At 31.3% G+C, this 20490-nt stretch overlaps 1 protein-coding gene and 1 non-coding gene across 4 annotated transcripts in view; both read left to right on the top strand.

Moving 5' to 3' along the window:
* Positions 1-20490, top strand: part of sprt (PDZ domain-containing protein sprite) — an 82314-nt gene that overhangs the window by 35479 nt on the left and 26345 nt on the right. For 2 of the 3 annotated variants that reach the window (XM_011069027.2, XM_087408394.1), the window contains 2 exons: positions 2876-3007; positions 4122-4215. In XM_011069027.2, the coding sequence (XP_011067329.1) occupies positions 2928-3007; positions 4122-4215 (174 nt within the window). In that variant the 5' untranslated portion in view covers positions 2876-2927. Of the gene's footprint in view, positions 1-2875; positions 3008-4121; positions 4216-15520; positions 16030-20490 lie in introns of those variants that run through there. The other variant, XM_087408395.1, reaches the window with a different exon arrangement.
* On the top strand, positions 2077-2149 carry TRNAV-UAC (transfer RNA valine (anticodon UAC)). Its single transcript has one exon. It is a non-coding gene; the product is annotated as a tRNA-Val (tRNA).

The raw sequence follows: 20490 nt of genomic DNA, 5'->3' as shown, positions 1-20490 counted from the left end.
ATTTATTTATTCGCTTTTATAATGTTCAATTTTTAACTTTAAAATTTAATTGCTTACAAATCTCCCAGATTCATTCTGGTTGATCCACTTTTTACAAAATTGCCATTCGTTCTCTACACTGTTAGAAATGTAAACACGAGCTTCCTTTACATATAAATGAAGTTCGTGGTTACGAAACAATTGAACATTGAAAGTAATGAATGATTTAAATGAAAATTAAGTTACAGTAGTAGTTACTTAAATGAAATGAACGTGTACATTAAATTTATGAAATTTAATGTACTTTTAATAAAATTTTATGAAAAGTAAATAAATTTCATAAATTTTCATGAAAAATACATTAAATTTTATGTACATGTACACCAATATACTTTTTAATTATAAATACATTAAATTTAATGTAATGTCATGAAATTAAATTCAAATTGTGTAACTTAGAAGTTAGTAAAATTTAAGAACATTTCTAACAGTATACATTTAATTTCATGAAATGAGTTTTCTCAAATGGAGAATACTTATGTCAAAAACCGATTGTCTCTTCATTTCTGAGACTCCTAAAATCGCGCGGTGCATCTGATTATACGCCGGCTGCAAACAACTCGCTCGTTCTACGCACGCAATGTGTCGCGTGCTCGTGCCTGTACACGCGAACGTGCGTACACATATGGATTGCCGCCGCGCCGTAGGCGGAGGAATGAACTTTCTCGCGCATAACTTATGTAAATTAGTCGGCTATTGTGTACGGTTGCTTAATGCATTTACGAATATCAATACTTTGTAGAGGCCTTGTTCAGAACGATATTTCCTAATAGGCGTCTCTCTTCACGCTCCACAATTTTCTTTACGAGGCGCCAAATCAAGAATATATCTCGTATTATGTACGTCACGCTACTTGAGGTTAATCTACAATATGATCTTTGCTTCCTGTTCCTTGCTTTTTACATCTCGCATTTTTCCCTCTTCGCTATTATTTTATCAACAGTCATGTAAGTTGTGTTTTTTGTTGCGTGCTTTTTGTCTGTTTCATCAATTTTGATCTCGGACGATAGAAAATGAAGAAGATAAGAAGTAAAAGAGCAAGAAGTAAAAATGGTAAAAAGCAAGAAACAGAAAGCAAAGAGTCATATAATAGATTACCCGCGTATATGTATAATGCGTGACTATTAAATTAGCGTAAGAAATGTGTAGATATTTTTTGTCGTATTTTGAAGAAGATTAAAATATTGATCGTAATATCTCATCCGAGAAAATATAGTACTTCATAAACATTAGACTTTATAATTCATATTAAATATCAGAATTGAATTCTATTGTATTTATAATTTTATATGCTATATGATTCTTTATATATCAAATATTGTAATATGTGTTTTATTTACGTGTGCATTCTGATGTTTTCGTAATACAAAATGAAATTACAAATAAAATTCTAGTCTGACGCGAATTATAAATACTATCTAAATTGTTTTATTATATCACGTATTTTGATATTTATGTGTGTATGTATTTTATATGTATAATATACGACATATATTTTATATGAGCGTTATATCCTAACACTTTAAATATTTTTTACGTTACACGATGCATGAAATTATAAATAGAATTCTTTCCTGAATTTTGATACGAGTTAGTTTAACTTTACGTCTAAAGTTGAGATAGAAAGATTGAGAGAGAAATACCTATTTTTAAGAAACACAAGGTACCTTTATTGTACGAAACATTCATAAATTTTATAGAAAAGTATAATCGGATTATAATCGGAAATATCGCGAAAGTTTTTATAGTCTTAACTTTGTTGGTTCCGTTTAAATATCCACATGAGAATTAAGAAGTGCGTGGGTTGCACGCACAGCGGGATCGTTGTGGCGCCTCGAGATACTCGAAGTCGAGGCTCAGACGAAGCAAACTACGAAGTCGAGGCCGTTAGGTTGAAATTATTGCGTGGGCTGTGCAACAATCGAGCTCGGCGAAGAGGACTAAGGTATCGCAGGTTTCATAAAGTCAGTGCGTCTTGTGCGTATTTTCGACACGCGTTCGGACGCACTTTCTTCACGAAGGCCGAAGTTTCTCGAAGGTTCCGTGGTGTAGCGGTTATCACGTCTGCTTTACACGCAGAAGGTCGCCAGTTCGATCCCGGCCGGAACCACTTTTTTTTTTCTTGTCGCATCCATGGACGCAAAAACGATTGTAGAATGTAATCGTGCTTGATAATTACAAGATTAAATGAGAAATAAGATACTGATTATTTTTTACAAGGAATTGAGGAATAAAAGATTAGTTACTTATGTGAATTACATAGGTAACACTACACTCTTTATTTAATTTTTTTTACTTAAAATTTATTTTAAGTTAGATTAAAGTGAATTATAAAACTACATTTTTTATTTAATTTTTTAGACTTAGAATTTGTTTTAACTTGAAGGTTTATCTGCATACATTTTTATTTTCTGTTTCTTGTTTTTTACCACCTTTTATCTCTTGTCTTTTATTTTTTCGTTTTTTGTTTTTCCGCTTGAAATGAAAGTTGACGAATTTCGAAAGAGACATTAAACACATGATAAGAATACAATTGTCGATAAAACAGATATATTCCCTGATCTATATTCCCTTTTTATTGCCTGTGCTTTTCAATTGTGTCTCAAACTAGATAACACTCTAATTTAAAGCTAAATTAAAAAATGGCGCTAGATCGAGAAGTTACGATTCTCAACGTCTTCAAGAAAAAATTAACTTTAAATTGCGCCAAGATTTCGTCGTTAAAAAATAATGTGCGGGATATACTCTGTACAGATAAACTACCTTAACGCAAGTCATAAACTTCGAGATCCCCTTTTATGTGCGATCTCTGATCGTAGCTCTATTCTTTTTGCAGATGTCAACGCGACGGGCCGATTGAGAAGAGTTGCGATGCCGTAGTCGTCGCTATGACCGAGAGCCGGTGCTACACGGATTCGCCCGTGCTCGCCGAACATCAGCCCTTCAACCGTAATGGGAAGGCGCTCAGGTACACGATTACCATAAATGCATACCACGTCAGCATGCAAGCTACACCGACCTGCGAGCTTAATCGCCTGCGACAGGGCGAGCGTTGATCGTGCTTTGATTTATAGCTCGTAATTGAAGAGTATAATTCGAAAACGACCGACGGTCGTTCCTATCAACTGCGTTTCGATGTTGCACGATAGTTTAGTCCTCGCTGGAAGAGAAGTTGTTGAGAGAATTAAAAATCGCCGGAAAATGTTGCTGAATATATTAAACCTACCAAGTTTTTTATTTAAACAAGGTTATTCGAGTCATATAATGTTATATTAGTATTAAGAGTTATATATTTATATTTGTATATTTACACTGAGAGAAAAGATGGTTGAATTATTACAATGTATAGTCATTTTTTTTCAACAATTATAATTATTTTAATGCAAATATAGTTAATTATGCTATTAATAATAATCATATACTCTGTTTGAAAATATTTTTTTTATATATTTTATAGTTATTATTATCACATAAATAATAAGCGAATTTAAGAAAATAGTTTACTATAATTATTGCGATTGCATTTACTGAATAAAAATATTTATTTTATTTATCATTTATACCTTGATATTTTATAATATTTAAAATTATTATAATTTATAGTACAATCTTTTTATGTTTGAAAGAACTATATACATATATGGTTATTATTAGCAACATTGTAATAGTAATAACCATATAAAAATGAAGTTTCTAAACACATTATCATGCACAAATATCAAAACATTTTTCTCTCAGTGTATCATTTATCAAATAACTTTTCGTTTTAAATAGCCTTTCATGCAGTAATTATATTATATGTATTATAAATAGCAACAACGAATCTTGAAACTCTTCCGCTACGTTTATTGTGTCGAACTTTCATTTAAATCACTGCTACCGTAGTATTGTCGGTCGCGATAGCGTCTCATAGGAGAATGTCCGATCAGATTATCGATCGAATTATGGTTCTCGGTCTAATCAGATTATACCGCGGAATTCTAGCTCACGTTCCTGTCTCATAAAGTGAGCTTAGAGATCTAAAGTACAAGACCCGCGCCTCTTCTTGTCCGCCAGAGACATTAACGAGGGTTGATTTCCAGGGGATCTAAGAAGAGCGTGCTGTTCTATACGACCGACTGCGGAGACGAAAAAGAAGACCTGGGTCTCAAGCTTCAGCAACGATCCGTCTCGTTGGTAAGTTTCGCATTAATATCAAACTTAAGTCTGATTGCGTACATTCGCATGATCTTATCAATATCTCATATGAATATCTCTATATTTTCATATGAATAGGAATATAATTGGGATATATAATCAGTAAATACCTCTGGCAGAAAAGCTTGTCAGTTGTTTACAGGATGTTGTGCAATTGCAAATTTCCTAGTTATAAACTTAATAAGAAAGATGGAAAAAGCATGTAATAGATACCAGTTTTATAAACGATTGATGCTTCCTGTTTCAGTAATTGAAGATTTATAATTAAACAGACTTATAATTAAACGGATTAACGCATTAATGTATAATGTACAAAATATCGCGATTTTAATTTTGAAATTGACTTTAAGATTATCAAATTTCAGATTCTTAGCATATAAGAGAAAAGGATAAATAATTAAATTTGTAGGCCTTGTGTATTTTTCATCAATATTATTTAAATAATTAAAAAATTCTTTTCTTATTTTATTCTTTTTATTTTGATATTTACTTTGCAAAACTTTGAAAAGCTTGTGCATCATAATGATATTGTCTGCATTTTGACAGATTCGCAGTAACTTTTTCTGTTCGAAAAGAAAGTAACTGTAATTTCCATCAAGTCGTTATTCAGTGGAGACTTAATGACGTACGGCACTGAAACAATGTAATGGTAACTGACACTGAATTATACGAAGCTCCATAAAGCTCGCGTGTGATGTACGATACAAAGGTCTCATTTAGCCTCGAATCCAGTCTTTTAACGTATAATAGACAACCTGACCTTTTTTAATTGAGTCATTGTTAACTGACATTATCGTATAAAAAAATAATCCTCTGATTATAAATTCAAAGTTAAAATTACCTTGTACAGGAGAAATTAATCCAATAATAACTTAGAAAGTAGAATAACGTTGCGTATGCTTCGCCTGAAATATACAGAGATCGCGCGTTCTCATTATCAGTGTAGTTTGTTGGAATCGTTGCTAGATGGAAAATCGATTATCGTTATTTCTCGTACCGTCGAAGCGTTAAGAGTAATATCTCGCATTTATGGTTATTGCACAGTTACAAACAGACATGATGAATGAATATAGTTATTATGTAGTTACAAACATACATGATGAACGAATATTTAACAAATTATATATTATCAGAACTAACACCTTACTCCAATATTTCTTTTCAATTTAGGTTTTCTTACATCGATAAATAATTTCGATGTATTAGATGTCGATCGATTGTATAATCAATCATAAATATGAAAGACAAGGACACTTTTGGTAGAAGTTGATATTTTTGACAGTATATTACTCATGACAGTATATTAATCATGTAATCGCTGCAATTATCGCGTGATGTGGTCATCTTCCTCATGTTACGTTTATATTGTTCTCATAAAAATGTCATAATTCATAAAATAGTAACGTAAAAATATTATACGATATTATCAAGCTTAAGTATTTTTAAAGAAATTTTTTCCTTCAATTAATATTAAATGAAACTAATGCAGAAAGGATGTTTCTCTCTCTCTCTCTCTCTTTCTCTCTCTCTCTCTCTCTCTCTCTCTTTCATTTTTCTTTCTTACATTAAGATTCAGTTACTGAGATTTTGAATATTATAAGAGTCTAATCATACATATTAATCTATAACGATCTATGCCTTTCTAGCAATTTAGAAAATGCAAATTAACATAAGAGATTGTGTCTGGAAACTATATCGCGATACTATAATAGACTACGTCCATAAACACTCCGTGATTCTAAGCGCAATCCGTAACTTTCCTTTTCGATAGCATTGTAGCTTATAAATTCTCAATTACCTGTCATGTCGGCAGCTTTATCCATATCGTTTAGACACTCCTATAGATTCTTCATCATCATCTTCCTTCTTACATATTCTTTATATCAGTTCAGAAATGCGGATACACACACACACACACACACACATATTATATATATATATATTTATATTTACATATACATATAATATAATAACTAAATTTTTTGTATAATAACTCTACGACCTCGACATTTAGCAGACATCCAATTTTCTAACTGTCATTCAATTTTCTGATTATCAGCCACACTGACTAGACCATAAACCTTCTGCAATTCTAAAGACGGACTATGACTTTCCATTTCGATACTATCGTGCGTCGTAAATTTCCGATCGCCTGCTGTATCAGTTGTCCCGGTGGTAACATTCAAACGCTCCTACATAGACTCTTCATCATCGTCTTCGTCCCTCATCATTATCTCGTACGTATTCCCCATGCTGATTTATGAACACCGGTGGATTGCTGGTAGAACCGCTATCAACGACCGGTGGTCCTGTTCCTTGTCTCTTGCTAAACTGCATTGAAAGCAAATACATCTTCTCCAAAGTCTTATAATAGACAAAGAAATAATAGACCGAAAAAAACGAAAAATCCTTATAGTAGAACATTTGATGAAACATTAATTTACGTTAATAAATATTTTATTTTAAAATATCACTAAAACATTTGTGAAATATAAATTTTAAAAACAATATATTAAATTTTAAAAAATTAATACAAATATATTATTCTTAATAAATTATTATTATATTAAATATAAATTAAATTCTATTGCGTAATTAAATATTTTGTACAAACGAAATTTTTTTTGAGAACTGAAAAAATTTTAACATCATACTTATTTAGTTGTGAATAAAATAAAAATTTTCCGCTTTGATTTGAATAAAGTATATTAAAATAATTTTTTTACACTTATAGTCTGGAACTTTTAAAATTATGAAATGATATTTCTGAAGGCTATGATTATGATTATTCTCTTTCTTTGAAAAGAAGTTATTTTTTGTTAAATTATAATTAGAATCGTTTTTATAATTAGAACGTGTGTAGTATTTAAGTTATTTCTTACTCTTACAAATAAAATATTTTTTGTTTGCTAACTTTTAATCAAGTTCAGATCTTGATACTATAAGAATTAAATAAGACCTATTCTTTTTAGTTGAACCTTTTTAGTCTTCTCCACGTTGGAGAAGAAAAGAGAAAAGTCGAATCGAGTAAAGAGGTCTAAACGGGTCTATATATCTATATATTGTATAATCACATGAACGCTTATTTGTCGATCATTAACCGTAAAATACCTTATATACTCGATCTACGATTCTCATAGTTGATAAAAATGTCGGTAATGTTTTCACACCTGCCTACCGTTAAACCGTATCGAAAATCTATGCGTTCACTCATGCGCCTAGTATTTCGCATCTTCGAACTATAATAGACTGGCAGATAGAAAGGTGTTTGATGATCGGCTACGATAAGGATCGGCAGGCATAAGTCGTTTCCCGCTAATCGCAGCCTGCGAAATAATATCCAGTATCATCGCAGAATCTTCCGCATCTTCTAGCAAACTAAGCAAACGTAAACTGGAAGCGCGTATATTCCGTAACGATATTACATTCTTGTGCTTGGTACACAATATTTCCTACTTTTGCTAACATGCATGTTGCACCACTTTTATTTAGAATAACTACGTAAACAAATCATTTTGTTATTAATTTTCTTTAAAATTATACTTTACCAGAATTTTATTAAATTTTTCCTGTGCAATACATTTTATATTCGACATTTTTTACAAATTATTTGATAAAATTTTGATTATCTAACATATTTTTCTTGTCTTTTTTTTTAAACTCACAATCAGAGGAACACATTTATTAAAATCTAATTTTTCTATTTTCTCTGTTACGATTACTGTACTTCCTACATAATTATATAATCTACATATCTACACAATTTTTCATCAAATTTATACAGTATCTTCGAGATTAGTTAATCGCGATAATTTAATCAATAAAACGTTGATTTTTAATTAATGTTTTCTTTGAAAATCCCAAGGGATTGTTTAGCCCCTTATATAATATCTAGGAACACGAGGATGACCCTTGGCAATACGAGACCGGTTTTAATCGTTTCGATTAACCACCTTAAGCCAGTACACGTTCATATGGGTTATTTCATCATACATTTACAATGGAGCAATCGTCCACGCCATTAACAGTGTTGAGCTCTTGCGCCGTAGACTTATATCGATGAGATTTTCTCACGGCGATTTTACACAAACTTCTTTTAGACCATAAATACATAGATTACGCGAAACAGGATATTGAAAGTAATAGTTTCTCATTCGAATAATTCTTGCGCCAAAAATAAGAATTAGATTATCCAATTGTAGAAAAAAATATTTAAAATAAAAATGAAAAAAGTATCGATTAATTAGAGCTAATTTTTATAACGTTTATATAATAATTGGCCAATTAAATTAAATAGAAAAATCGAATAGAGAAAAGAAAAACGGATAGAAAAAAACTGAGAATAGATCTTGATTATTGAGATATCGATTAATCGACACAATTGCTAATGAATTAATTAACAAAAACGAATTGAAAAAAATAATCGAGACTTTACAATTGACACAAACGCGTAATTGGATTGGAGATTGCTTTGTTCTCATGTTCCAACCGAGTTAGGAATTTATTGTATGTATTTTGGGTATCCCCGGAAGAGGTTTAGAAATTTTACAAATCGAAAGAGAATTATAATAAATGATTTTTAATTTATTCGAATGCGGAAATCTGCGCATTAATTGTAACGGTTAGCACATGCAAATGTGTACAGAATATGAAGATACACCGTTTCTATTGTTTAGTAGCTGTTCGTACTCGAGCTGCCGTTATTTCCGTTATAGAAAAATAACCGTAATATGCGTAGCAGTGCATCTTTGAGTTACATTAGGATGCAACGCCGTGCTGAGCGCCACGAAGATTATTGCTGAATAAGAGTAGAAAGAGGTCGAGAGTACTTCATATTGGATTTATTTTTCGACTACGTTGTTCTGGATGATACTTCAATTACATTCTGTCGTATACGGCTGTAATTACTATCGATCTGCGGCTCATGCACAGTCAAAGATCGCGTCTGATAACGATTGAATTTAAATTAATAAATTAATCAGACCTCTCTCGAGAAATCTTTCCGATGATTGAAGAATAAGCCGATATTGGAAGGCTTCATTGACGACGATCTTATAATACTCGTACACTTCCAAATCTTAATAATACAATGCTTCCAATCAATTACGTTGAGAGAATAAATTCTAAAGGATATCTAATTATAAGCACAAAACATTTTTATATATTTAATATAAAAATTTCGCTCAGCAACGCTAGAATTGTTGTCAATTCTAGCATTATTGAGAAAACATTTAGTGTAAAATGAAATCTAAATACAGATTGAAAAAAAAAATATTTTCATTTATATTAAAAAATAATATTGTTTTTATATATAGCACTTAAAACTGAAGAAATTATGAGAAATTGTTGTAAATCTCAGAAGTTTTCATTATGTTAAGACTATAGTAAATTGTTAATTTGAATTACAAATGAAGTAGAATGTTGGGAATTTAGAATAAAATTTTGTTTAATTTATTAAATCAATGAATTCTGATTATACGTATTATATTCATACAAAACATGTATCACATAATTATGATTAAAATTAACTAAGCACAGCGGTATCTTCGCTGTGCCTAGTTAATTGGAGGTATCTCAGCTAGAAAATAAATGATATTGATATGTTGTACATTAAATTTTATTTCAACATAAAAGAAAATTCAAGGAATTATTTATACGATTTTTCCTGGGATCTTTATTTCTGAGAAAAAGTTTACAGTATCTCATAAAATATTTAACGATTTTCATTGTCAGAATATCTCTTATCGCGATTGTATCAGAAATAATAGAGAGTCTGACGTTGTACGATACATGATCTTTATATAATCGATATTTTTATTTTTACTCAAGGGATGATGCGAATCGCAAAGGAACGTTTTAAAACTCGGGAGAGAACTTTGATGACTAGACATTACATATCGTGATTCGCCAATAATCATAGCCTCGCAAAACAATCAGTCTCATTAACGATCACTCATTGAAGTGCAGTCAATAATTGCGTTCGTCATTATTGAATGCTAAAAAAAAGCGCAAACATTTATTGTTTAACTCAAACATCAAACATCTTCTGCACGCAATTCCATTCATCGTTTACTGCGCATTATTAGTGACTATATTGTTAATTCCAAGTCTCTCAATTACTTAGTCTAATGAATTATTTAATGCTATAATTATTCTGTTTGATACTCAGAGTTATTTAATTATTCCTCTTTTTTTGTCATCCTTACAATTAAATTTAATGCGAATTACATACATTCTCTCTATTCTTTCATTCTTAAATTTGAAACCCAGGAATCCTCATAAATGCAAAATTAATTAAGTTTTAAGAATTTATTATCAATTAATAATCTTAATAATCTTAAAAGTTTATGTCATTTATGGAACAGTTCTGAAAGTCAAGGCTAAACATGCTTAATCACATATTGTTTTCCACTACTCATTGTTTCGCGATGACAGGTTCGTATTCAAATGCTTCGTTCGATTTCGAGTGTCCCCATTTCGAAATTGCAATCAGAGAGCTTTGGTCAATGCCATTAATTTCCGTCACGTGTTTCCGCGCTGGTGACCGACATTTACATACAGGACAGAGGGATAATCCAGAGGTTTACGCATATTGTGTGTCCTCGGGAACGTTTCACGTGACAAGACACGCATATAAACAGAAGCATTTATGTTTTAATAAGTGTCCACTTAATTCGATACAATATATGACATTATATATAATGACTCGAAATATACCTATTGAAAATAATATTTTCAGACGTTCCTTCATTGCGAGCAATCAAATTATGTTAAATTATTAATGCAATGATCAAAACAAGTTTTGATTAGGTTCCTCAAATATAATTCACGACGCATGTGTCAACGTCATAGACCAAATCTGATTGACATGAATGCTGAAATAATACATAATGCAGTAGCTCGCTAAAATATCATATGGAAATATTCAAGATATAATAACTTATATGTCAAAATGATAGGACGAAGTATAATAAAGGTAAACAATAACTATGAAAAAAGTGGAAATTTTGAAAATAATTACTTTTAATACAATGATAATGTAGAGAATTTTTTAAATCTTCTTATAAACTCCAAATTTCAATTTCTAAAACACATCTATTTTCAAATCTCTGATGTAAATTTAAAAATTTTTTTTCGATGCTATACATAGAGAAAAACTTGCTAAAGTATCGAAAAATTTAGTTAATTACAGATTCAGAAATAATTTTGTTGAAATAATATCAAAATAATTAGTGAGAATTTCAAGTACAATATGATGAGCAATGCTGCAAAAAGTTTTAACATTCTACTAATTTGAGCTTCTAATACATAATTATTTTGACAGTTCAACATTATTATTTTTAGATCTGTAGCTAGTTAAATTTTTAGATATTTCACAGCATTGGAAAAAGAATCTGGTTGCATTAATAAGAATTCCGATTGAAAATGGATAAATCAAAAATTTTTTGATTTAAATGAATCTATTATAATTCTAAGATAATCAGAAGTTTGATTGATATGATCAGAATCTTGTGGTTCGTCCATTTTCAACTAAAAATTTTTCTCAAGCAAATCTGTCCTTTCTGTGTAGACAAATATGTCTCTTGTTAATCCTACAGTTAATTAATGAAATAGAATAGATTCGTCTACTGACAACATCTAAATTCCCGTAAGTTACATTTGCTTTATTCACGTCGTTGATCGCCGACAAAGTCGCGTTACAGTTCGCAAGAATCGCACGAGAATTGAAACGTGCACACGTGTGTGTGACTCGTGAGAATTTCTTACCTCGGAGCTGAGAAATGGTAATTCTCACGGGCCCGACAATCCAGGACCCCTTCGCGTAATTTCGTGGCTCTCGTGCTCATCGCCCCGACACGCATGGCAATCGCACGCCGTCCGCTTCAGGCAATTCGATGAGCAGACGTTCTAGGTGACTCGAACATGGGCGTCGGGAGAAGTATGTCAGACGTTACTGCAGTCGATCGATTTCGGAAAAAAACAGGTAGATATGTTATTATAAAGATTTAAATAAAATTTGTTTAACCTGAAGTAACTCGACAAATATGCGAAGAATACAAAATTAAATTCGATTTCTTAATAATTTAGAAAAGTTAAAAGTTAAAAATATAAAATATCTCAAACGAATCTATTTTATGTACATATATATAGCAATCTCTAAAATAATAAAATATTATCAATAACGAAATGTAATAATAATATCATGATATTATTAAATAAAAATATTTATTAAAAAAATAGAATATAGTTCTTAAAATTATTTTATAATTAATCTTACAAAAAATATTTTGTTATAACACGACGCAAGTTAGTTTTCCTTTAGAAAATAGATGATATACTAAGGAAAAATACGGTTTTATTGAGAAACACTGCGAACGCTTAAGCAATATATCGACCGTTAAACGGTGGTCACTTTGATTATCGCGGTTATCGATTTCTCGTGAAATTAACAAATCGCCACGATACATAATTTTATGCGTGACGATTTTTTGCGCGAATTACGATAGGTCTCTCTCTACTTTACGCGTGAGGTAAATTATAGTATAATAGCGAAAGCAGGTTCTGTGTGATACATACACGTTGTATCGAGCTGTTAGGCACGCTTAAGTCTATCCCGTGACGTGGATAAACCATTAGAAAACGTGCAGCCTGACATGCGTGAAATTGTCAAAGATAACGCACAGATGAATGTAAGAGAACTGAGAGGACATAATGGAATATGTGATGAATCGTGTATATCAAAAGTGTGTCAGCCGACTTAAATATCTATCGATAAGGCATGCAAGGTAATATCGTTTAATGCATGCAGTACAGTATATGTATATTAAAAAAAAATTTGCTATCAGTATTTTAGTAAAAGGCTTGGCAGTAAAAAGTGAGAAAATAAGTTTAGGAGGAGGAATAATTCTTGCTATCTACGTCCTCGTAAATTTTTTTAGCATTTTCGTAAAAAGATTTTTGTGAAATATTCTACGAATTTTATAATAAAATCAATACATCGCATGGAAACCATAAAATTGTAATTTAAGTTCTTCAACGCATTTTGATGACTGTCGATGCTAATTATTTCACGTTTTTTGCAAAGTATAATTGTAAAAGCTTGAAAATGTTATAATTAGGTCTAGGCAGACATCTAATTTTGGAAAAAGAAATTATGTTTTAATTTTAAAAAATATACGAAAAGAACTATTTTGAAACATGAGCTGAAGTATTTAAAAATTAATGCAGAGATAATAATTTCATTGATTCAAGCATAACAAGCAATCCTACAAAAAGTATTGACACTTTAGCAGTCATTTGAGCATCCTACGTAATTGTTTTGATGGTTTAATAAAATTATTTTCAGCTCTATATGTAGCTAAATTTTTAAATACTTTCACTAACTTTTTTTTCATCCTTTCTAAGTAGTACATATATCTCTAGTTCAACATTTTTAATAACATGCGTAATTTGTTCCAGCCATCGCGCGCTTAATCTCCAGCATCGCAGTTCACAAAGTAGATACATGTATCTATATTTTTAAAAGATAATTTAATGACTGGTCGCACGTTCCATTTAACTTAAACGAAATGGGCGGATCCGAGAGACTTGGAAGACTTAGCCTCTTCTCCAAGGAATAACCCACGGTAATAACCTGCCTCAAAAAGAAACGGATCAAATCGCGTGTTAGGTATGCGACGCGCGACCTGGAGAATTGGCCTCCGGCACGGGAAAGAAGCCCCTCTGTGTGAGATATCTAACAGTATCTTCTCGGATTACTCACGCCTCACTTCGCCAAAAGCTTCTTCGCGGCATAATAATCGTTCTCCACACCGACAATTAGTAAACTATGCGCCCCATTCTCAATTGTTCCCAAATTGTCTGCCACTAATCCGCCAAGAAAATCACGCTTCGATAACTTACATTGTGTAATCTTACATGATATCCTTGCCTTCACAAGATGCATTTCAACGCCATTTATCTAATCTCGCAGAATTACTCCTATTGTCCGAGAAACTTAATTAATAACACACATGTACATGATTCTAATATTGAGAAAAGGAGCCTCAATGCATTGCAACTGGAAACGAACGGGATTTCTCGTCGCTTCCTACAAAGGCGTTTTCTTCCTGAACATCGATATTCCGTGTGGCGTTCATCTTGCCTTAATTGATACGTCGAAGTCCTGGAGTTAGCCGAGCGTGACCAGGTCATCTTTAACGCACGATATAGAGGAATTATCTCGCCGTTTCGCGTAATAGCCGATCCAGTGATGCTTCCGTATTCACGAAGCTAAGAGTGTAAATACCAATATTCACCAATTGCCCACGTCTTGATTCTACCATCGACTATCGTGCCGCTTGCCAATTAACGGAAGAGACTTGATTATCTGTGAACACGGAGTTGTTGTTTCTTGTCGTCGTCGTTGCGCTCCGAAGAGCAAATTTCCTCCCATCTAAGAGAAGTCGAGTGTTATGTAAACATAGTGTACGTACTTCGTTTTTCGCTTCGTTTTGTATGATGTTACCGTTCCATCGGTTTTAACGTCATTTTAATGATTAACGTAATCGTCAAAGATAATTGTACTTCCTCTTGTTATGCGTCGTAGATATGTACTAGTACATATTTTCGTTAATCGTATCTGTAACAAGATCATTATAAAAATACACTTTACATAATTATGATATTATGATATTATATTTTTATTAGTCATTATTGATTACTAGAATATATATATTACGCAATTTTTTCTCACACTACATATCGAAATAAATTAATATTTTATTTTTATGGCATCACTCGCCTTGCTTTGATAACAAAGATTGATAAAATATATTGAAAAACAAACTCTCTTTTCTTTATGCATATCTTATATTTGTGAAAATATTTCTCACGATATTGGATCAAGATTTACAGTTATTTGTTGATTTATTGAAAAAAGAGATTTCCCGTATGTCAAATATGTCGTAGTGGTAATGAAAAAATTAATTTATTTTGACGTATATTGCCAGAGAATAATTCACATGATTTTTGCTTGTAGCGTCATAATTCATGGCTGCAGTGAGGAAATACAAGTCTTAAATGTCACACGTTATGCACTACGTTGCAAATCCGTTGTACACGATGCTTAATTTCTATTATACATTTGCTGTCGTGAATTAGTACAATATTTATATAATAATTCAAAATTGAAAATTACTTTAATAAAATTACTTTAATAAAATTGAGATATTACGTGAATTATTACAAATAAAAATTAAATCGTATTTATAGTATATTTTTTTTTATAAATTAGGATCATCATTGTTATCATCTATGTTAAATCGAGCTTTAACATAGATATAGGTTTAAAAATTATTGAAAGTTTATATAGTTCTCCTTCATTCGCTCGTTTCTTGCATTGTATCTAGAAAGTGTCTGTGCTTTAGGTAACATTAAGGAATAAATACAATTTATGTTTCCTAGAAAAGGATAAAAGGAAAACGAGAGCTCATTTTCATTCCCTTGGAAAGTAATTAAGAGAGAGAGAGAGAGAGAGAGAGAGTCTCCGAAAAATAAAATAGAAAAATATGAAGGCGTGAAAAATGGAGACGAGGAGGATGAAGATACGATTGGGTTGATGTTCTTTGTGGAAAAAAAGCACGGGACATGCCAGTGTGCCTTGTTCGCACGAATATGCGTGTACACATGACACTTCGATGGCGTGTGAAATATAACTGAGATTTTTCTTTCTGACTACACCGCGGAGAGAGCTCTGCAGCTTCTCTCTCGCCGTTTCTTCCTCCTGTTCGCCTTTCAGAATCGACGAGCCACGTAAGTAAAAATGCACTTCATCGGATTTAATCTTTGTTTTTAAACGTAAAAACTAATAGCTTAATAATTTTAACTTTGATGTATCATAACGTCATAAAAGATAATGAAAATTGAAGAGTTTTAAAAGATAAACTTGGAAAAATCAAAAATTCTTTTTTAAAGTAAAAATTCTTTTTCGAAATTTTATTTCAATTTAATTTTGAAGTATAATTTAATAATAAATAATTGATAACTTTTATGTGGAATTTTTTTATGTGAGAGTAATTTAATCAGGATCACTAAATTGCTCTCACACATAGAAAATTCCACTTAAAAAATTATTCAATTAGAATAATTAAATTACTTCCGTCGATCCAGATAAATTACGTCTATTTTTCTTCCTTTCTCCCTTCATTAAATATTTATAAAAATTACCGTTATCGTACACTTAATTATTTATATACATTTTATTATGTTTCCCATATCATTGCATCATTACTTCCCTTCTGTTCACGGTTGCGACGTTTCTTCCGGTATTCTTGCGAATGTGCGGCCTTTAAAAGACGAGGCGTGTACGCACCTATTCGCCTACGTCTTCCCTTTCCCGCAGTTTTCCTCCTTTTCCTTTTTATTTATTCTCAACATGTAGTGGACGCCCTCGAAGCCGTCGGCAAACGACCGCAAAACCGCGCCTTCCATCGGCGGCGTAAAGCACAATGTGCTGACTACCGACGAATCGGAGCAACAAAACCGCTCGTAAAAACCCCGTTCCGTCCAACCTGTTCGCCAAAATGTGCGACGACACCGTATAAAATCTGCGTCGAAACTGTGAATATAAAAATAATCTTGACAAGCCTAATTGACATCATACAATAATCTAGATTAATCCTAATATGTATCGTTTATTTATTGTAACAACGACATAATTAAAACAAAATTTTTAAAAAATAAGTTTTGAATTATTAAATTTTAATTAATATAAAATATTATATGTAATATTAAATATTATATGTAATATTAACTTTGAAATGCAATTTTGGTGTATCATAATTGATTATAAAGGAGTAAAAGTATATTTTTCCTTTGAAGTATGCTTTTCCTATTTTTTTTTTATTTTTTTGTGCAAGTAATTAAAAAATGACAATTGTTTAATTATGTCATTGTTATAGGAGATGAGTGATATATTTAACATATAAAATATATAATATATGAAATTAGAAAATCGCTAAAAGCCTTCAGGCTGTCACTTTATTAATTATGACATTGATATTCAATAATACTCTTTCTTCTATTTTCTGGTTCATTTCTTTGTCACTAATACGTACTTTCATTTGCTTGTAAATGTGACCTGTCGCGAAATGTTGCACTTAATGGTACAACTCGAAGAACATTAATTCTTTTCTGTCTCTTTTACGAGTTCTCTTTCGATTTCGTTTCTTTTTCAGTGACTAGCAGAATCACGTGGTCGTCGTTAGTGACCATAAGTGGTGCATGTAACGATTAAAAATTATGGCGTTCAACGAAGAAACATGTGTTCTTTTTAATTAACGACGACTTTTGCATTAAAATTTTTGATTAAAAGAAGCGAATCAATTAAAAATAAACTCAACATTGCAAACAGTTTTGTTAATAATTATTAAGAAAACAATTGTAATTATTGCTAATTACTTTGTCTTATCAGATTTATCAATTTTATATTAATTTACTAAATTATGTTATTTATAAAATTATATATGTCATTATTTTTTACGTATAACTTTATTCCAAATTTAATGTATATTATTAGATAGATTGAATGCCTTTGGACGAAATGCCCTTGATAAAATAGTTTGTCATAAAGAACATTAAGAGCTTTAAACTGTGGCATATGTGTCGCAGAATATGATGCATGCGATGCGTACATTACATTCCGACAGTGACGAATAGCGAGAGAGATTGGCTATCACGATTCACAACGTCAAAACTTCGCTCATAAATTTTGGCACGTTTGGTTATCGAAAGTCTCTACTGGCATATATATCACAAATCTGATGTATTCTATTCTACCATTTTAATTTAAATGGTAAAATTCATAAAACTGATATAATAAACAGTTGAAATCATAAATCGAAACCGAACGGATTTACTGTTGTCATGTTAAATTGTCACGTTGTATTTCTAACGTTTTGTTTCAAACATAAACAGAACGAAAAATATTCTGTGCGCATTATCTGACAGTAGATAATAATTTGACTAATCATTTTCTTTTAAAAAATATTTGAGATGTACATGGAAAGAATAGTTTTGTTGAAGTATCTAAAAAAGCTATATACAGATCTGAAAATAATTTTGTTAAACTGAAAATAATTATGTAGGAAATTTTCTCAATGATAAGCAATATTGCAAAAAATTTTAACATTCTAATAACAGCTTGAGTGGTCTATATGATTATTTTGATAGTTTGATAAAATTTCAGATTTGTATTTAGCTAAATTTTTAAATAATTTAGCGCAAAATCATATTTTCCGTAAAGAATTTTAATTACGTCATATTATTTATATGATTAGTTTGCGTTTATTGAAAAAATTTAAATGAGCAATAACGAATTATTTTTTGAAATTCATCTAAAACAGCGTCTTGCTTTTTGTATAAAATAAGATCTGCGGTATCGTTAAATAACCACGCTTGCAATCAAAATAACAAGTTTAGCACAGTTAACGGCAAATAAAATTCGTCGACGGTTAAGCTGACACGACACTTTTCAATTCTAGTTTCATCTCAGGCGCTGATAGATTAGAGAGTTGAATACCTTCCAGTTTAAAGAAGAATCGAAAAGGTTCGTTACTAGTTCATTTGACGACTGGTTTACACAACTCCATAAAACCTGCAAAGACGAAAGACATAGAACCGAGAACAGAAATCGGGAAGTTAATAACGTCGTGGGTGGCATAAAGTTCTTTCGCTCAATTCGCAGAAAACTTATAGAAAACGATGAAGTTCGGAGTCACGTACATTGTGATTGATGTTTTTTCCATCATAAAGCGCGAAAAAGAAAATAATGTTCTCTTATTTTTTGAATATTTAGCGAAAATTAAAAAAATCAAAAACTTTTGGAAAAAAAATCATTTCTCGATGATAATGAAAAAAAAATTCAATATTAAATGAAAATCAACCAAGAAATATTCAATACTGTATGTGTTAGGGAAGAAGACTATATTTAATCAAAATAACCTAAAGTGATATTTTTCACAATACATTTTCTGTGTTTTAAAGGTGGTTATTGTCTCAGTGATATTTTCTCTATCTTCTGAGAAAACTTTAGAACAGGTTAGCTTGCGAAATATCCTGTATCTCTAAGCTCAGAAGTGTAATAAAAGCTAATCTTTAACACTTTGGTTGCGAAACATTCAATTAATGTTAGATGAGATTGCAAAGGCGTCTGAGCTTTGTACGTCAACTCATTATCTCGACTATTTTCTTGAACAATTTTTATTTAATCGTAATCGCTGCGTTGGAGTTGCCTATGGTAACCGCAAAGCTGCTTTCCATCGCCTGTGGAATCGCCAAGTATGATTGCGCTTTGGTTGTATTCCTTTCTTGAGTAAGAGATGCGCGAAATTAAAAAATTTTGAGAAGAGAGCGAAAAATAATTTTTCAAAAGAAGTTTTCGTAATGAAGATATACCTATAAGACACATTTAAGAAATTCCATTCGCTGATAATTTCTTCTCTTGCAAATATAAATGGTGTTAAAAAGATGTTAATACAATTCATAATAGAAATATTATTGCTCATAGAGAATTTTTAAAATTATTACTTATTATTATTATAAAGTGCAAGCATAAATGCTCCTAAAGAAATATTAAATTTATAATATTTTCTGAGACGTGGTCATTATTATTGTTATTTCCATAGATTGATGTATACAGATCGTGATCATTATTATTGTTATTTCCATAAGTTGATTTATACAGATCTATGCAAATTATTATTAAATTATTAATATATTCTATGAGCATATCGTACGTTTCTACGCATTAATTTAATTCAAATTACGATTAAAATCTGTGAATATTGCCAATGGCGCTCTGCATGTATCAATTACACTGTATGTTTAAAATACCACACATTCGCGTCAATAAGAAGAGAGATGGTATGCATTCTCGATTTCAGCCATGGCTGACAAGTGCGGTGGTAATAATAATTATCGTAATAATCCGCAACGAGTATTCTCTCTCGTCGTTGAAATCTCATTGTCCTTAGAAAATGTTACGGCCGCCACGGGTATTAGCTTACGCCGACGATGAAGACTCGGAAGGTCGCGGTTTGCGAATAACTTTCCTTCTTTTATTACCAAGATCAACGCGAAACCTTTTACAATGGCGTGGTTGGTGAATATAGAATGTATATAATATATCTTGAGGGTCATATCAAATATCGTGAGTTAGTATACAAATATAAGCTCAGGGGAGAGATATCAAGCTTGCCTTCGATCATAGAGTTT

This window comes from Acromyrmex echinatior, chromosome 8 (assembly GCF_024713525.1).
Source record: "Acromyrmex echinatior isolate Ae372 chromosome 8, ASM2471352v2, whole genome shotgun sequence".
NCBI classification, from domain to species: domain Eukaryota; kingdom Metazoa; phylum Arthropoda; class Insecta; order Hymenoptera; family Formicidae; genus Acromyrmex; species Acromyrmex echinatior.
The sequence above is the reverse complement of the archived record's forward strand: the minus strand, read 5'-3'. Positions and strand labels throughout refer to the sequence as shown.